Source organism: Anopheles aquasalis, chromosome 2 (genome assembly GCF_943734665.1).
Source record: "Anopheles aquasalis chromosome 2, idAnoAquaMG_Q_19, whole genome shotgun sequence".
Taxonomy (NCBI): Eukaryota; Metazoa; Arthropoda; class Insecta; order Diptera; family Culicidae; genus Anopheles; species Anopheles aquasalis.
Window position 1 is genome coordinate 28,520,001 of NC_064877.1, and position 18,414 is coordinate 28,538,414.

An 18,414-nucleotide genomic window follows, 5' to 3' on the forward strand; every position below is an offset into this window, starting at 1 on the left:
TCTGTACCACCCCGGGAAACTTTCGGGCAGCTGAGCTGCTCCGTTGCTCGGGATGGGGTAGAAGGGGCTTGTGGGAAGAGGAGGGGGAGGGGTGGGGGATTTTCGATTTTATCCCCTTAATTTCCGACTGGGTGGGACTCGACTTAACTACTAGCGGAAGAAGAACAAGACAAGGGGGAGAAAACAAAAATTCATCCTACCAGCGCTTACCAGCTAACGTATTCTCTCTAAATCTATCTCTGTGTGCGTGGGTGTGTGTCCTTCTTTCCTACCCCTAACCCTAGCGCCAACGCGCGATTGATATCCCGGAGGTGTATCCCCGTAGGTTGCCACAAAAGTGCCTGGCACTATCTTGGCGACCTTGACTTGCGCGTGCGAACGCGACGCAACGCACGTTTAGAAGAAGGCTTGCTACTAAGTGCTACGATAATGATTTTATCATCTCACCCTTCCTCTCTTCCACGCTCCTCTTCCTCCTCTTCCTTCCTTGCCGACCGGACACTCCCTTAGCCCGCCGCGAGCTCGCCCGTGATGATCCGCGCTGTGATCCCTCTCTCTCTCTCTCTCTCTCTCTCTCTCTCTCTCTCTCTCTGTCTTCCCTCGATTATCGGTTTCGGTTTTTTCGCAACATGTTTGCGGCGCGCGCAATGCGGAGGAACGAAGCCTCGATCGTAAGGATCGCACACAGAAGGATCGTGCACCCTCCTTCTTGGGGTTGGGGTTGCTTCTTACGCGCGAAAAATGAGATCACAGTGTGTTCTAGAGATATTAATGTATAAGAAAAGTATGATAAGGATGAGAGCAAAGGGGTGCTGAGGGTTGAAAGAGAGAGGGAGAGAGAGAGAGAGGGAGAAAGTGGGTGAAGAAAGCGAGAGAGCCATGAACTTGTAGTCCTTTCTCCTCCTCTTCCCTCTCTTTCTCTCTCTCTCGATCTCGGGGATAATTTCATTGGTTGCGTTGATCGCGATCGGATCGTGAGCTCGTGGGTCGTGGGTGGGATGACGATCGAGAAAAAGTATGGGACGCAACTACTTAATACACACCGCTCAATTGCTGATCGAACAACGCGTGCAAGTGATGCTGGTGTGGTGCCGGGTGCCGACGGAGCCTCTGAAGAGCCACTAGCGGTGCGTAACGAAAATACTACTCGGAGGGAAGGGCCTGATCGTCGCAGCAACAACACCTTACTCCATCAGCAACACTATAACGAGCGGCTGCTGCTGCTCACCATCGCCCGTCGTACTGATGACGCTGGACTGTTCCGGTAGTTCCGGCGGCGGAAGGCTCGAACCACCTTCCACATCCAGCTCCATCTCTTCCTCGTCGTCCATCGATTCACGCCGATGGGATACGGTCCGATGACGACGATTGCGTTGCTGGTGCTGTTGATGGTGGTGTTGCTGCTCACCATCATCATCATCATCCTCGCTGCTCACCTCGATGACGGTGGTGGTCTCTTCTTCGTCGTTGATGTAGCCCATGAACGGATCGTCGTGGACGAGCTCGATCCGCGGGTCGTTCAATCGCATAATATCGATCGACGAAAGCTCGGTCTACAAACTGCTGCCCGTGGGGTTCGACGATGACGATACGATCGGAATGCCGGCAAGATCATCGTGCGTCAGCAGATGGTGCGGATGCAGTCCCGGGTGGCCCGCATGATGGACATGTTGTTGCTGCTGCTGCTGCTGCTGAAGGTGCTGTTGCTGATGATGGTGCTGTTGTTGCGAGTGTTGATGCTGTTGTTGTTGGTGGTGTTGCTGCTGCTGCTGCTGCTGTTGGTGTGCTTGGTGAGAGGTGTTGCTGTTCGCTGCTCCACTGTTGCCGCCACTACTGCTGCCACCACCACCACCACCACTGTTTTTCTCCTTCTTGATGCGCTGCTTCAGATGCACCTTGGCGTGACGTTTCTTCTCATCCGACCGGGCAAACTTGCGCCCACAGATGTCACACGAGAACGGTTTCTCCCCGGTGTGCGTCCGGATGTGGGTCGTCAGGTGATCCGAGCGGCTAAACGAACGCATACAGATCCGACACTGGAACGGTTTCTGGCCGGTGTGGATGCGGATGTGGCGCGTCAGTTCGTCCGATCGCGAGAACCGCCGATCGCAGTTCTCCACCGGGCAGGCGTACGGTCGCTCGTGGACGGGCGTTTTGCTCGGTCGGTTCGGGTACTTGCGCGGTTTCACCGGCACCAGCTTCAGCGGCATCGTACTCTGCTGGTACACCTGGGACAGGATCTCGTGCCCTTTGCTCGTCGCCTGGTTGTACTCGGCCAGCTGCACCGCGTACTGTGCCTGCTGGGCGGCCTGCGCTGGCGTTAGTCCACCACCGGCACCGAGTTGGCTGGAATCGGATGTGCAGGGATTGGGCGTCGTGTAGGGTTCCTGCTTCGGAATGATCGGACCAACGGAGAGCGGCGTCGAGGAGGGACCGGGCAACACAACCGAACCGTGCTGCGGGCTACCGACGTACGGATCGACCGGTGAGTCCAACCATTGGTACTTCTGGGTGGCCATACCCACGAGCCCCTGGCCGGCACCCTGGGCTGCACCACGTCCATACCCTCCCGCCGCAAGCATATCCTGTGTCTGCATATCGAGCGTACTGATGCAACTGTTGTAGCTCGGTGGTTGCTTCAGGATGATGCTGGCACAGTCCATGTTGAGACCCGTGAGCAGGGAGTCACCGTGCGAGTGACCGACACGCTCTTCCGCTCCACCACCATAATGATGGCCAGCGTGAGGATGATGTGGCTGCGACTGACCGGCGACGGTGAATGAAGGTGTACTGGACGAGACGCCGGCCGTTTGTGCCGTGCTGCCACTGCTGGTGGCCTGAGGGCCCAAAAGACCGAACATCGGAGCCTGGAACAGACCCTTGTCGGGGCTCGGTAGACCCCAGCTGGCCGGCCCCAGACCGGCGCTCGACGGTGACATCTGACCCGAGGGTGCGAGGTGGACACCGGACGCCTGAAGACCCATGCTGGGACTAGCGCCACCACCACCACCACCACCACTCGTCGTAAAGATGCCTCGGTAGGAGATCTTGTTCTCGATCGCATCCGCCGACTGCACACCGTCGCCATGCTGCATGTCGCTGGTGGTGCTGGTGGCGGTGCTGCCACCCGTTACGCTTGCCAAACCGGCGACACGGATCTGTCCATGAAGCTGCTGGTGCTGCTGGTGCTGCTGCTGTTGTCGCTGCTGCTGCTGCTGCTGCTGGGAGTTGGACGATGGATACATCGCGTTGGTACTGCTGGTATTGCTAGCCTCTTCCTCGTTGACGATCGATTGCGGGGTGCTGCGCTCCTGCTTCGTCGGACTGCAGAGGCTTACGCACGGGCTGGATACGGTTTGCGGCTCTAGCGAGAGATCGTCCGACTCGATCGATCCTGAATGGGAGAAACGAGACAGAAACAGAAGGAAAAGGCCGAAAGGCAAAACATTAATGGATCGGTTTGGTATGGTGAACGCGCGAACGGAATGATAAAAGCACGCGGTGGCGGGCACAGGGAACCCGTGGAACCCAGGCAACGATACACATTAGCAGCAGACAAAGAGGAAGAGAACGAAATTCCTGTGCGCGCGAGAAAATGGGCGAAATATCCTTTGTCACCCCTGTCAGTCGATCCAAAACCCTTGAATTCAGATAAAACCGCCGTTTGCCGTTTGCGTTCCTTTCGTTTCACACCTGGAATCGTGTGTGGTCGCATGCCTGGTGATCCGCCAGTTCTTTCGGCTTTCGGATCGCCAATTTCGACTTCTTCTAAATCCAGGATCCAATACAGTGTTGCGCTATTGCCATTAGCACGCACCAAACAGAGGGAGAGAGAAAGGGAGTGAGAGCGAAGAAAGAAGGGGCCCAAAACGGAATCCATTAATATGTTTGACGTCGAGTTTCGCGTGTCAAAAGGTTATGACAACCACCAGCACTTCAAGGGGACGAGGGGCGGCCCCAACTCCCCCCAAACGGGAGGCTACCTGCTATCTGATGGCAGAGCTCTTTCGCGAATCTTGTGTAGCATGCCTTTCGCACATGCTCCTCCGTGGGATAAGCGGAGCGATAATTTTACGATCGATCGAGCTTCTGTTTCTGGGGCGGGCGAGGATCCCGCCCAAGGGGAAACAGGACGGTCGCTACCGTATTGTTATAAATCATCCGGGAATTGCTAATTAAAGCTCTGGAAGGTTCTAATTAGTTTGCGACGACTCTCCACTCTCCACTCCCTTCTGCAGCGGTGCACTGGTCGCCTAGCCGGAGAGCGAATCGATGCGATTTTCGGCCGGCTTATGCTGATGAAATCCGGCAACATTGGCCACTTTACAGGCGCGCCGGTTTTGCTCTCCCTTTCATCTCGGGCCACCACATAAACAGACCATAAATCTTGCCTCTGGGCCATTCGCAGAAAGGTTCGCTGGTCTGGTTCACCGGTTGCCGGTTGGTTAGACTTTGTCGTTATCCCTCGCACTGGACTGGGATCCAGCTCATCTTCTTCAGCTTCCACTCCAACACACTCCAGAGCACTCGATGGGCCCCCCAAAAACCGGCGGGGAAACTGCTGCCTAATTTATGCTGATAGCGTAATTTATGTCCCCGCTGGTCGATGGCGTTGCTCGTACGCACGCACGCACATCGCGTTACCGGAACCCTTCGATCGGATTCTTCTCGGATCTTCGATCTACGGATTTCGAAGAGCTGAAGAGTGAGTGTTTGGTTTGTTGATGTCGCCGCTTCTGCTGCTGCTGCTGCTGCTGATGCTGATCAAGGCGTCGTGATTTGAAGTCTGCAGACCGGAAATGCTGATTAGCGGAGCAAGTGCCAAGCCACATGTCGATCACCTTAGGCCCCCGGGTGCACACATACAAGCGGGAATTAGTGTCAGGTCGCGCTCATTCCCTCGATATGAGGCAGCATCAGGCGGGATGCGCGTTATGAGTCGGCTTAAGAGCCCCGGCCTCACAGCCGGATTGACATCGAGCGAGCGATGCGAACAACACGGAGCATTATCCCTATTAAAAGGCCCGCCCTGTTCGCCGTCCGTCCAGCACCAGAACCCCGGAGAGGCCCGGGAGCGTAGATTAAGAATTAGAAAGCACACCAGAACCCCAGGACCGAATCGGACCGGGCTGACTGACGAAGGCAAGCGAAAGGCAACGAGACAACCGCGTCGTCGTCGTCGTCGCCGTCGTCGTAAAGGGGGCGGCCCGCCGGCCTCAGAAGGTGTCAGGTCGGGTTTTTGGCGAGGGGAGGCCAGGTACCCTCGTTGCCATGCCTCTCGGCCACGTCACACCACGCCACGGTCCCGGTACGGTGCCTCACCCTGGACGTCGCGAGAATTAATTCATAAATTATGCTGATGAACGAGAGCTGAACGAGAACCCCCGGCGGGCGGACGGGCAGGCGCGCGCGCTCGCGCACACGTTCGCCGTTCTCCGTTCCTGTAGCTTGATGGGGGTTGACGGGGTGCCGAGCGGGCGCGTATCGTGAAAAGGTTTTACTTTGTTTTCTTCACCCCTCTACCGGTGAGCCTCTTGGAGCTTGGAGCTCTCGGTTGTTGTCCGGTACGGCTCTTAACCTGAGCGCGCGCCCAGTCGCTTCTAGGCATTGGGCATACGGAGGTGCGACGCGCTGCTTGGCCGGAGCTCGGTTAAGTGGTTGTTTGGCGCGCCACAAACCGCTGTCGTGTGCCGCTTGTACGCGTGCTCGTGTGTGTCTGCGAGTAGGACATTCTAATTCACGCTGCGCTAGGCCGCTCGCTACATGACCAAGGCCTGCCGATGATAAGCGCTGCCCGATGACTGGCTGGAGCACATCCACGAGACACTCCGGACAGCAAATGGGTTGTCCATGCAGTCCATGACCGCTGCTGCAATTGACGAGTTGTGGAAGGGGTGGGATGGAACGTTGATCGCATCTTGCCAACAGGGACAGCTCGAAACATAAGTGGGAGCGTGCGAGGAACGAAACATTGGCGCTCATAACGCTCATAAATCTCCTTTCGCCGCAAAGCTTCTCGGGATCATCCTTCATGATTGGTTCTACCTTCTGCTCCTTCTTCTTATTGTCAACGGGAGAAAGAGGATGCGGAGTGGTCTGTTCCGGCGGAAAGCGCGTCGCAAATCCGCATGATTCGGGGGATTCTGTTGTTTTTTTTTCGAAGGAAGAGGAAGAAAGGGCACCATTGGAGGTTCGCCAGAGACGATCGCTTGATGCTTGATGGGGGAACAGGTTTTCACAAAACCAAGCACGGGTACCACACCTTCACCTGAAGCTCAAGATCTCAAGATGTGCGCGCGCGCGCGCGCGGCGTGGGGTGAGGCCATGTTCTTCTCCAACTTTTCGTCTCCGTTCGACCCTCTTCGGAGTATGTGGTTTGTTATGAGAAGGTTTTTTTGTTGTGCTGGCTGTCGTAGTTTGCTGTTGTTGTTTTGGTTGTTGCTGTTGTTGTCGCGATTGTTGCCATTCATCTTTGAGCTGGTACACCTCTCGTGGTGCTCGTAGCTCTGCGCTGGAGAGGCTTTTCGGGCTCGACATGCTCGTACTTCCTGCGACCTTCTGGGCGGTACTGAAGGCTGCCCCGGGTACAGACAACCCGTTGGTGGAATGATCGAGCAAGGTTGATACGGTCCAAACCTCTAGAGACCCTTCTTCTTCTGCTTCTTCATCGTTTGTTGCCTTTATGATTGTTTGATTTTGTTTTCCGGTTGCCTCCGAGGAGATTACTCGTTGGGTTACCGTGTACCAGACGATCTCCCGAAGGGCCCCCCGAAAGATTTGCTGAGGATCTGTCCGAATTTCCGGTCCCGGAGCCGGCCCGGGACTTTACCCAGACTGATCACTTTCGAGTTCGAGTTCCGAGCCTCGTGCTCCGAGATTCCGATCAGTGCCCAGCTCAGGTTTGCTTTCGAGGTGACGGTGCTCGTCGGACGCCAAATTCTAAACTCGAAACCTGGAGACAAACCAGAGTGATAATCGGTAGGCAACAGAGCGAGCAGCACACAACGATGATGCTGATCGATGGTCGGTATGGCCGGATTTGACAGTTTGTCGCACACTGGTTCGCTTGGGACCGGTTTCGGTAGCGTTCTGGAGCGGTTTACGGGGCTGCGCAGCCGTTTTCCGGTCGTGACGGGGACGGTGACGGTGCGAGGAATCGGTGCAGACAATCTCCTGCTGCTGGAGGATCGCCGTGGATGAGTAATGAGTTGTCACGCAGCCAGTCTAGAATCTAGAGGTGGAGGAGAAGCCCCCTTGTGGTACCTGAGAAGCCGATGACTGATAGTTCTGGGTGCTTCCATTAATAAGGAAAGTGTGCGAGCTGGAGTCGTAGCAGTAGCACTTCGAGGACGCGTAACAAGCTCCAACTCTTCAACGATCTAGATATCGGTCGAAAGTGTCGCTGGAGAAGCGAGCAGCGACTGCTCACGAATACTCGGACGAACTTCCGAATTGATTTCCAGGTACTCTTCGGGACCTTCCAGAGAGAAAAGAATTGCTGCCTGGAATCCATCATGGAATTGAACATTTGCTGGACAGGAATCCCCCGCAGTTACGTCACTATCAATCGCTGCTCACATTGCAACGTTAAAATTGACGAAAATGTGCTAAAAGATTACTTCGTGGACGTCTGATGCGTGGCAGTCAACGAACTCAACGCTTACTGGGTCGCCTGAAGGTTCTCGGGATCAATGGCTACCATCTGGTCGCTGGCTGGCAGTAATCGTACTCATGGCCTACTGACAACTTGGCATGCGAGAGGGACGACGAAATGACACGCGAAATGGCACCATTCGAGCCGCATCCAGTATCCAACGTGTGCCAAGCGACTCTTCGTAGCATCTTCGTCCATTTAAAGCTTTATCGCCATCGTGGCACCATCGTAGCGGAAGACCAGAGACCAGCAGCAAGACGAACATTCGAGTGCATTTCCTCCCGAGGCGCCCGACAACCTAGCAAACGCGCCAAGATGTTCCAAGAATTTTCGGCGAGTTGCGGGGCGTCAGCACTCGGCGACCTAGACGATGAGCGCGCGGCATAATGATCCGAGACATAATGCTGATTTATGCTGCCCCACTCGGTGGCACGGTGTTCGGCAATGTTCGCTGGTTCGGTGGTTGGTTTCGCTTCCGGCCAGGGATTATTATTTATCGATTGGCACCGCCAGACAGCTTCCACAGCTCGTGCCGCTCGTGATCGTCGGATTAGATGCTCTTCGTACCATTCGTGGTGGTCTGGTTGGTCTAATAATTCCAACCACCGGACTGGTGGTCGGCTAACAATTTCAGTAGCAGCAGCAGCAGCACATTGGGGCTGCAGATGTCCGATTCGTCGATTAATCTGTTGGCCTGTTAATGAGCTCCAGCGAATGGACGGCGTTACTGCGAGATGTAGACCACACACCTCGACTTTCCAGCCGCAATGGAATAGAAGGTTCCGAGCTAGCTCGGTTGGATAAAGTGTTTTGACTCGCGGTCCGATTAAGAGCTTCCCGCTAGCCCTCGGGAGTAGCTAAAGACAATAAATAAAGGACGAGAGGACAGAAGCAAAAACAGTGCAATCCGTAGCGAACTTACCGGTAATCGGTGGTGGCTCGACGACGGTCGACGGACCGAAGAACGACGGTATGTCACCGGAGGTGGTTACGGGTGTGTTGAGATCGCCGGTTTGTGCGTCGCTCTGCTGTGACTGCGAGTGATCGTCGCTACCGCCGGCACCGGGATGGCCACCGACGAGCTGCGATCCGCTATCGTTCGAGTGATGGCCACCGGACTGGCCACTGGCACCGCCGGCACTACCGCTCGTGCTCAGCAGACTCAGATGGGGATGATGCGGATGGTTATGGCTATGATGTTGCTGATGCTGCTGCTGATGATGCTGTTGCTGTTGCTGCTGACCCGGGTTGTGCGAGGCCGTGACACTTGTCGTGGCGGTCGTGTGCGTGGTAATGGCGGTCGAGGTCGAGCTAGCGGCAACCGATGAAGCCGCAGCACTGCTCGAAGTTGCCGCGTTGTGTTGTTGCTGCTGCTGATGATGATGATGATGCTGCTGCTGCTGCTGTTGCTGGTGTTGCTGAGCAGACGAATGATGATGATGATGACTGACCGCCGTCGTCTGGTGGTGGTACGGGTGGTACAGGTGATGATGATGGTGGTTGTTGTTCGGCGTCGCCGTACTGTTGTTGTTGAGCGTCGCGAGCGAGGTCGTGGTGGTGCCCGTCTTGAACAGGCCGCACGTGTCGAAGCTCAGCACGTTAAAGTGCGCGGCGGCCGCTGACTCGGTCAGCAGGAATGTGTGATGCGATGGCGCAACCAACGTTTCTAGCCCTTCCATGATCATGGCAGCTGCTGGTGGTCCAGGGGCAACGCCACCTGCAAAACGAAGGGAGAGAGAGAACAAACGAGACGAAATGAAGACAAATTTGCAAATAAAAACACACACCGATTGGCACGCGTGCGCATGATCACCCTTCAACATGTGTTATGATCGATCGCGAATGAAAACAGTCTGGGAAGTGTGTGTTCCAGATAAATTGATTCCGCAACTCGATGACGCTCCGACGATCGCTCGCACTCTCGATCCCATACATCTTCTTGCCCAACAAGCACTCCAGTTCCAACTACCTCTTTCCACCCCTTCTTCATCGCTCCAGCAAACCTTAATTAATTAAATGTCATTAAACAATTGACACCGTGACACGATGCGTAACTAATGCCGAGACCGTCGCCACCGTGGCCACAGCAGTCTCTGTCAGAGGGCACTCTCCGAACCAAACCAAACAGTGTCCACCCCCCTCGAACCTCGCTGGTTCGCTCCGATGTAGAGCCATAAATGGACGACCGGTCGGTCTGTTGGTCGGTTAGTCCGTGGATAGAGGTCAGAGGCAGTAGTGAGGCTCGTCCGTTGGTCCGGTACCGATAAGGCAGAACATTTGTTTTCTCCATTAAAGGGTACCTCTCCATCCCCGGAACTCATTCCTCTTCGCCTTTTCTCACACCCCCGTACACAACGACGACGACCTAGACATGACCGTACGGCGCACGCATCTCTGTCTTTTGTGGCACAAAATTGTCTCAGAAAGAACGGGAATGGTGTGTCTGTGGTGTGGTGTGCTGGCGGCCACTAATCTGTGCCAACCTAAACGACTCATCAACGCGCACACACCAGACGCACACGAAGCGCACTCGATGTTTTCTAAATCACCATTAGTGGCTGTCAACAGCCGGAATGATGCTTCTGTTGTTGCTTCTTTTGCTGCTGCTACTCTAAGAACTCTGGTTCGGTTTGGAGAGTGGAATAACGTCGATCCAGCTTCGTATTCAACCGGATTTTTACACAGAGAAAGAGACAGAGAGCGAGCAGCAGCACATACAATTGGAAATGTCATTCTGCGAGCTGCTGGATGCTGCTGGAGACGACGCGAACGAACGCGCTAAGCTCGTCAAAATCCCACCATACCGGGTGTCGATGGTGTCCGCTGGCGTGACTCAAAATGTTGTACAGAATTATGGGACTCCAATTCTGATCTGGAGTGCTCGCCAGCTCGTTCGAACGATCAACAATAAAAAGCGATTGGTCGCTGTCTGTGGCGGGCAAATGTTTAAATCAATAAAAAGCCACAACATCGAGCACTGATCGAGCCACAAGAAGCCTCTGGTGCCAGGTGCCAGGAGGAGTGCGATGGTGAGGTGACAATGAGAGAAAGATACGCAGCCGATGGAACAACTCGTTGATCGAAACGAATAGACCGCGCAGCATGAAAATACGCCCGAAGGCGAAACGAGCGAGAAGTCGGAGTCAGCGGCCACCAAACATAAGCCATAAGGCCGTGTGCTTGTGTGTGCGCCCGCCATAGAAGTGTCAAAATAAAAAAGTATTAAATTTATCGATTTTATTCAGGAACCTGTCCGTGAGCACGAACAGAACACCCCGTCGACGACGACGACCACGACGACGGCGGCGATGATGATGATGATCGTGAATCGTGAAGGCAAAGCCACGATCTCTTGGTACGGGCGCGCGATCTCGGGGAGTGGTTCTTGTTCTACATTCTCTCGCGCACTCCCTGTGGCCTTTATCGGTCACAGGAGGTTCGTGGGGCTCTATGAATTCCAAGTCCCTGCGGTGATCATCGCGCGCGCGTTCGACCACCATCGCGATCATCACCAGTCGCCGTCGAAGCTTAAAGAAGAAGATGCTCACGCTCCAAGTCCACGCGGCGAGCCCAAATGAAATCATCAACGTGTCGTGTGGCCGAACCAGACTCGCACACATGGGCCCGAGATTCTTGTGCCTCTTCCACTCCTCCTTCCGCTTGCCCATCGATGGGGGTTTTATTGTTTAATAATAGGTGACAGCGCGTCCCCAGGAGATCCCGAAGGGGGAGAGGATCAGCGGCTTGAGCGGCCATGGCCGACGATGTGGCCACGGATCAGAGGTTATGGATGAGATTTTCGACCCGAGATTAAGATAAGATTTTGAAGTGAAACAGATTGATTCTGCCTCCAGCTTCGCCGCGTCGCATTCTTCCACCCATGGACAAGGGAAGAAGAAGAAGCGAGCATTACAGTCGGCCTTTCACACTACACCGGCCAGCCACCCGGCCGGTCCGCCACAGGACTCCAGACGCGCGCAGTGGGTCCAAGGAGAAAGATTAGCTTTATCTGATCTCTGTCCTCTCTCTTTCTCTCTCTATCTCTTTCGCTTACGGAAAAGAATGAAAGGCATCGTTCAACTGTCATCCTCGGTGCGGCCATGAGGCGAACAGAGCTGCTATTGCTGCTGAGATTGCGCGATACGATTGTACCGCGGGGGCAATTAAGGAAGGGCGAACGCATTGAACGACCGTCGTGGTCAATGAAGTGATTGCCTGCGGGTATTTATCGCCATTTACATTCCAGAAGGAATTCTCCAAACAGAGAGAGAGAGAGAGAGGCGGGGTGCGAGAAAGAAAAACAGTTCATGGAAAGGTGATTGAGGTCCAGAGTCCCCAAAAAGCCTGGAATTACAGTGGACGACCATAAACCGCACGTGCATGCGAACCGTCACAAACGTCAAAAGCACCACGGATGCTTCGATGATGTTTGAACCAAATAATGAACCAAGTTTTTCGGCATCCTAGGCAACCACCGCACCAACCGCACCGTCGACGCCCATGCGCACTGCTGCTGATGGTGGTGGCGATGATGATGATGATGTTGCCGCTGCCGATGATGAGCTTCCTCCACACCCCACACGCCCATTACGCAACGTCGCCGTCGTCGCATGCAACCTGTTGATGTGACCGCGAGACACGGGAAGGTGGTGGTCGTCCCTTGCTCACCTCCCAGGACCACAATCAAACCTCACCGCACCGCACTGCACGCTCAATCCCTTCTGCTCTTCTCTCTTCCTCCCACTGCCACCCACTAATCGTGGTTTGGATGCAAATTGAAAGCGCAAACAGTGGGCAGAAGGCACCGTCAGCCAGTCATCTGAGGGCGTTTGTTGTTGTTCCGCCACCGACGGCCGATGCTGCCGCCAACGAATTCGTTGGAAATGGGTGTGTCTGTGTGTTTCGGACCGTATCGGTTAGTGTTTGTTAAATCTCATTAACACATTCGTTTGGCGGCAGCTTCATCAACAGGCAGACCAGAGGGAAAAGAACACGCGCGCTCACGGGCATGTAGAACGGCGGTCGGCAATCCACCGGTAGAACGGATGGTTGGGCGTGGGAAAACGGACGATCTGCCGGAATGAGGAAGCGCACGGGAGCGCTGGTGATCGTGATCGTGACGCAGCTTCCGTTGATTCCGGCGATCACAATGATTGATTTGTTATTTTCATCAACTTTCGCCAGACTCATGGCACACTGGCACTCCTATCGGGCAGCAAAAGTGTTTACATTTCGCAAATTAATCCGCTACCGACGATCCACAGATCAACTCCTCCCCAATTCGGGGATCAACAGTTGATTTAGTCATTTTTGCCGAGGTTGTTTACCAATTGATGCTGGCGCCAGATCTACCTTCAACAAACTAACACCATTCTTTGTGCCAGGAAGGGTCAATTACGTCTTCGTTTTCGAAACAAGTTTTGTACCACGGTAGCCGTTTTGGCGACGACGCAAACTGCTAGGGCAAACCGGCGTGCAAATGACATTTTGCATCTCGCACAAGCATCTGCCCTTACTAAACCTGAGCTCACGATCGTTTGGTGAACCGTTCGTGGTGTTGTAAAGTGGCCGCAACTAACTTGAGACGCATACGTCCACGCCGATGGAGGAGCATTTTCACTTCTTAATCCCTCTCGTCCAAACTAGCGTCTCGTAGTTACTGTTACAGTTGCACGGCGTGAGAGACACGCAGATGGAGAGGGAGGAAGATGATATTTTTAGAAAATGTCTCTCCACAGCGCGCTCCCAATTTCCACCCCTTGCATCCCTTGCAGCGAGCGATGGGAATCACTTTTCAAAATAAATAATCGTACAATGTGACGTCAAGTGGCCAAGCAGGCCAAATGGAATTAGTAGTAGTAATGGGCCAAACGATTAGAGCGCAAACGTCACGACATGACATGCCCTGACTGCTGCGGTCACGGCCACGGTCATGCCACGCGATAAGAAAAGAAGGATTGTCACAGAAGCGTTTGCGGATAAGAGAGACAGGGGTGAGAGGGTGGGAAAATCGATAACCGCACCACATCACGCGGCCAATTACCCCTTTTTTTCCCCCGTCACCCCGGGAGCCATGACGTCAGTGGGGAGAGCAAATTTCCTGGGGTTTTCGCTCCGGTTTCGAATTTATGAATGAATCCCCCCGCACCGGAGCGAACCGGAGCGTTCCTCGGAGCGCGGGTCCGCGTCCGGGTCCGGGAAAATCGATAAACATAGGCATGCGTTTTCCCGAGCTCGAGTCGAAGCCCCAGGCACCCCGCCGTTCTTTGCTCGCTATCTCTCTATCTCCCTTTCTCTCTCTCTCTTCTCTCTCGCTCTCTTTTCTCTCTCTTTGTTGGGCGCTCATTTTTTCATTCGAGAGAAATTGAAAATTTGAAAAATCACGAACCACCCTCGAGGGGTGGTTGCCAGAGGCTCATATCTTCCACCCACTTGTCCATCACTCGCCGCTGCTCTCCAGCAACCCGGTCAACGAGCCAACGAGCCAGTGAGTGGGTGCAGTCTGCCCGGGAAAAATCGTGAGAGAAAATCGCGTGACTGCGCAGAACGTTCGTCCTTGAACATTATGTCACCTACCCACCCACCCAGCCACCCACCCTGGTCCTCCCTGCTGAAACACCCTCGGTTTCATTCATAAAACCTTCCAGGCCGATCCCCATTCACACAGAGCCGAATTGCGAACCGAAAAGCCGTCCTTCGGCCGAGGGGTTGCCACGGACAACCAGCGCGTTGTTCGCGAGCTCCATCATCATCCCCGGTTCGGTTTGTTCGGTCTCGGCCCGACACGCCAAATGGGTGTGGTGTGTGCCCGCCCGCCCGATGATGATGATGATGGTGGACCGGAGTAGCCGGAAAATGCCGGAAAAATCGATTCGCGAACCGCGTGAATGGACCCGGGACCGTTTTTCGTGGAAATCAAAAATGAAACGTTCAACGGAGTGGGCCGCAGTGACACAAGTGAATCAAGGAGGCGCCGTCGCAAAAAAAAAAAACCAACCAACACTTAGCAACCTTAGCACCGTTTTCCACAGCACTTCCTCCATGCTGCCCAGCATCCTTTGCACACTTTAATTACTCATACCTGGAGACGGGTTCAACGGGAACGACGGTAACGGAGGAATCGGAATGATTCTGCAAGCGGAGCGGACCACTGGCGGGTGCGCGCTCTCGCACTGGTAATCAAATGTCAGTTCACTACACAGTCACCTCCTAAGCGGGTGTCTTCTAGAGGCGTTTTTCCAACAGACCGACAGACAGACGGTGACTAGCGGTTTGGGATTGCCCTACTGCTGCTACACTGCCTCCTGGTTGCCATTCAAACAAACACACACGCGTGTACACGCTTTTCCGTTCGAGTTTGTTGTCGAGAGGATACCGACCAACACCAGGTACACGATAAGGTACTAGTCACTGCACACTTTTCAGTTAGCTTGACACATTCAGCGCACAGGATAACTAGATCCCGTCACCGTTTGCTGGTTTGGTTGTGGGGTCAAAGAGCCTTCGATTACACTTGGCTTGGAGGACTGGTGGTCTCCGTTGGCACACTAGATTGTTGTAGTTTTGGATTCGGTTTTTTTTCTTCTTCGTTCTGAGATTCTTGTAAATACTCCACAGGATTCACTCAAGCACGGTTCTTCCGACGGGGATTTGGCAAACTCAAAGACACACAGACTGCGCCCTCTGCGTTGTGATGGTTTTCGCTTTCCGGTAAGTTCACTTTGTTGGCCGTGAGGAGCACACTTTTCACTTTTCGCTTTTCACATTTGGTTTGTTGGGGACACTGACACTGTTGCGGGGCGTGGTACTGCCCCAAACACTACCACTTATCTCAAAGGACACACTGGTAGCAACACTTTTATCCCTTTTTTGCTTTTCACCTTCACCTTCAAACACTGCACTTTGTTCCTGGTCGCTTTTCCGCGGAAAATTCGCGGCTCCACCGGAACCGGGACAGACGACCACAGCGACAACGAACGGTAGCACTGGGAGGAATGGTACAGAGAGCGAGAGCGAGAGACGTGCCGCCGCCGACGGTGGTGGTACTGCTGCTGGTGTGGTACGTTCCCTACGTCGATTGTGTAGCGTTTCGATGCGCGCTGTTGCGATGCTGCGTTGCTGGGATGCTGCTGGGTTGCGACTAAAGCGCGCTGGCATGTTACTGCCTAGTTTTATGAATGAAGTGATCCAAGCGCCCCAGCGCCATCACGCACACACCCGCAAAACCCGCAGCCAGCGTAGTGTGCGAGAGCGAGTGCTGGGGGAACCGATGGTGGGGCTGGGGGCCCCCGGGGGGCAGGTGGGACGCTAGCGCCGTGCACCAATCGATGACGAGCTCGCTACTGCGCCGGCTCGCAATTGGTCGGCTCGGTATGAATGAACTCGCGCAATGGTGGACGCGGAGGGCGAAACGGGGTGGGAGCGAGTGGAAAGGGAAGAAGAAGAGGGAAGAAGGAGAAGCTTGAAATGCGTTGGGGGGAGGAAGAGGTGAGGCCCCCCCCCCGCGAGTGCAGGTAGGGGAACGCCTTTACGCAGCATCACACATACCGATGCTCGGAAAAACGCGCTCTGTGTGGAGAGTTGTGGAGAGTTTCATAAGAGCGAGTGCGAGATAGCAAGCCTCAGAGCCAGAAAGAGAGCGAGAGAGAGAGAGAGGGAACGTGTGTGTTGGTGACACGATGGAGACTCCCACACACCAGTGACGAGATCACAACCCTTCCTTTCCACCCTTTTCAGCATCCCTCCAGCATCCCTATGCTGCTTCGAATCCTCTTCTGATGCTCCTTCTAACACACACGAACGCACCTTTTTTTCCTCTTCCTTTTCCCTCCCACACCCCCCTCCCCCTCTGGTGGGGGTGGTGTCTCTTTCTCGCTCGGGCGAACGGGCCCGCTTTGAGGTCATCATCGTCAACGCCGTAATGACACTCGGCACGCGTCGTCTCCTTTTTGTGATGTGTTTTGTTTATTATTTTCCTCGCTTTGCCTTCTTCCTCTTCCTCTGCTTCGTTTCGTCTTCTTGCTGTCTCCCTGTTTCGCGGTTCTTCGTTTTGCCTTCTCTTGACTTGAGGATCGCCACCACTTGCGCCTGTTGCCTGTTGCTGTCTCTTGCGAAGCGCCTGGCGACGGCCGTGGCCGCCGTCTCCTGCCGACGGCGCGCGCGCCACGACGATGAACATGAACAACAACTCTTCCGCAATTCCTGTGCGATATTGGATTGGGGTGGGGATGCTGCTGTTGCCTTGGTGGTGCTTGTTGCCAGCGCGCCTGTTGATCTCCATCTTTCGCGTCCTGTTATTCCATGAATTTTCTTCCTTTTGATTTAGGAAGATTTTCTATTACGGTCCTTTTAGGGTCTACAATGTTGGTTTATTGGAAAAAAATCTCAGAAAGTTTTGAGATAGCATTAGCTGCATTTAATCCTTTAACACCGATTACACTATGCAAATGAGATGTTTGTGGCTATTTTTATGTTGCCAGAAACGGATGAACACCGCAACTTTACTTTGCATACACTGCGATTCTCATTGAACACCATTTTACCTTTAAAGTGAATCTCCGACCGACGAAACCGAGTTCTCGGTATCGAATCATGCGTAAAGAGCATCGACAAACGATAAATACGATCACTGCCCAATTACAAGCGCACTGATCAAACGCAAATGCCGCACGATCACGCATCCCAATTTATGATTAAAAAGAAAATGGTTAAAGGGAAATTGGAACTCGTTTTTGCCAGCTGGCCACGGCAATAACTGGGAATGTGTCGCAAAAGGCGCTTGTTAAGAGCCAAGAAGCGCCGGAAGAACCGCTGAAGAAAACGAATATAAAAAGGGGCGGCCCAAAATTGATAATCAACGAGGGGAGATGATACTTATTAGTTATAATTAAATGGGAAGAGGGAAAGTTAAGTAAAATGAGTTTTTAAAAAAACGGAGGAGGCCGACACATTACGTGTCAATCTAGCCTACTTTGTGATGCAAAAGTTGGGTTAAAAACAAAGTCACCCTCTCATCATCATCTCAGCAAGCCAGTGTCACGCGATGCAATTCATACCAATTCCCGACGGAGTAATCAACCTGGTGCAACGCCGCTGCTAGCAACAGATCAGATGCAGATCAAGATGAGAGCGAACGACAGAGAGAGAGGTGCAGTGAAAGTGAAACGATTGGAACTGAATTTGCATATCGTTTTCTCTCTTCCGTTACAGCAACTTGTAGAGCTTCTGCTTCTTTCGAAAAAATCGAACCAACTTTGAAAACAATTTTCATGACAATTTTCACCAAGAAATCTCTGAGGTCCTCAACGCACCCCACGGCACGGCAAGTGTCACACGAGAGCCCCACGAACGAACGAACGCTCCAGCGTGTATGCTCCGGTCTGGTGTGTCGGGTGTTCGAGCGAGAAGTCCCTCAGCATCAGCAGCAGCGACGCCAAGCGGAACCAGACCTCGTGCCAGTATGAGAGGAATAGCATGCCTACCCCCCTTGAGCCTCCAGCACCACCCTTTCTGGCAGTCGCGCGCGCTTAATCGTTTGCCAGCCTCTTCCTCCTTCTCCGCTCCGCTCGCAGCGCTACACGAGAACGGCTCGACACCGCCACGCGGGTAACGCGGGACAGATGGTAACAAAAAGTGCCAAATCTGGCCGTTCCGATGAGCTACCGGGTACCGGGACCGTCCCGGGCGAAGGACCTCGGAGGAAACTGTTGATCCGGGGCCGGTTGACCGCGATCGTGGCCCTCGGTCCCGGTGAAAAGGCC

At 54.1% G+C, this 18,414-nt stretch overlaps 1 protein-coding gene across 1 annotated transcript in view; it reads right to left on the reverse strand.

Annotated features, from left to right (window-relative positions):
* Positions 1-1,521: 1,521 nt before the first annotated feature.
* The window catches only part of LOC126570297 (box A-binding factor), a 68,843-nt gene continuing 51,950 nt past the window's right edge, over positions 1,522-18,414 (reverse strand). The window contains exons 4-5 of the mRNA XM_050227948.1: positions 8,577-9,371; positions 1,522-3,394 (exon numbers count right to left, since the gene is read on the reverse strand). Coding sequence (XP_050083905.1) covers positions 1,554-3,394; positions 8,577-9,371 — 2,636 coding nt within the window. The 3' untranslated portion in view covers positions 1,522-1,553. The remainder of the gene's footprint in view (positions 3,395-8,576; positions 9,372-18,414) is intronic.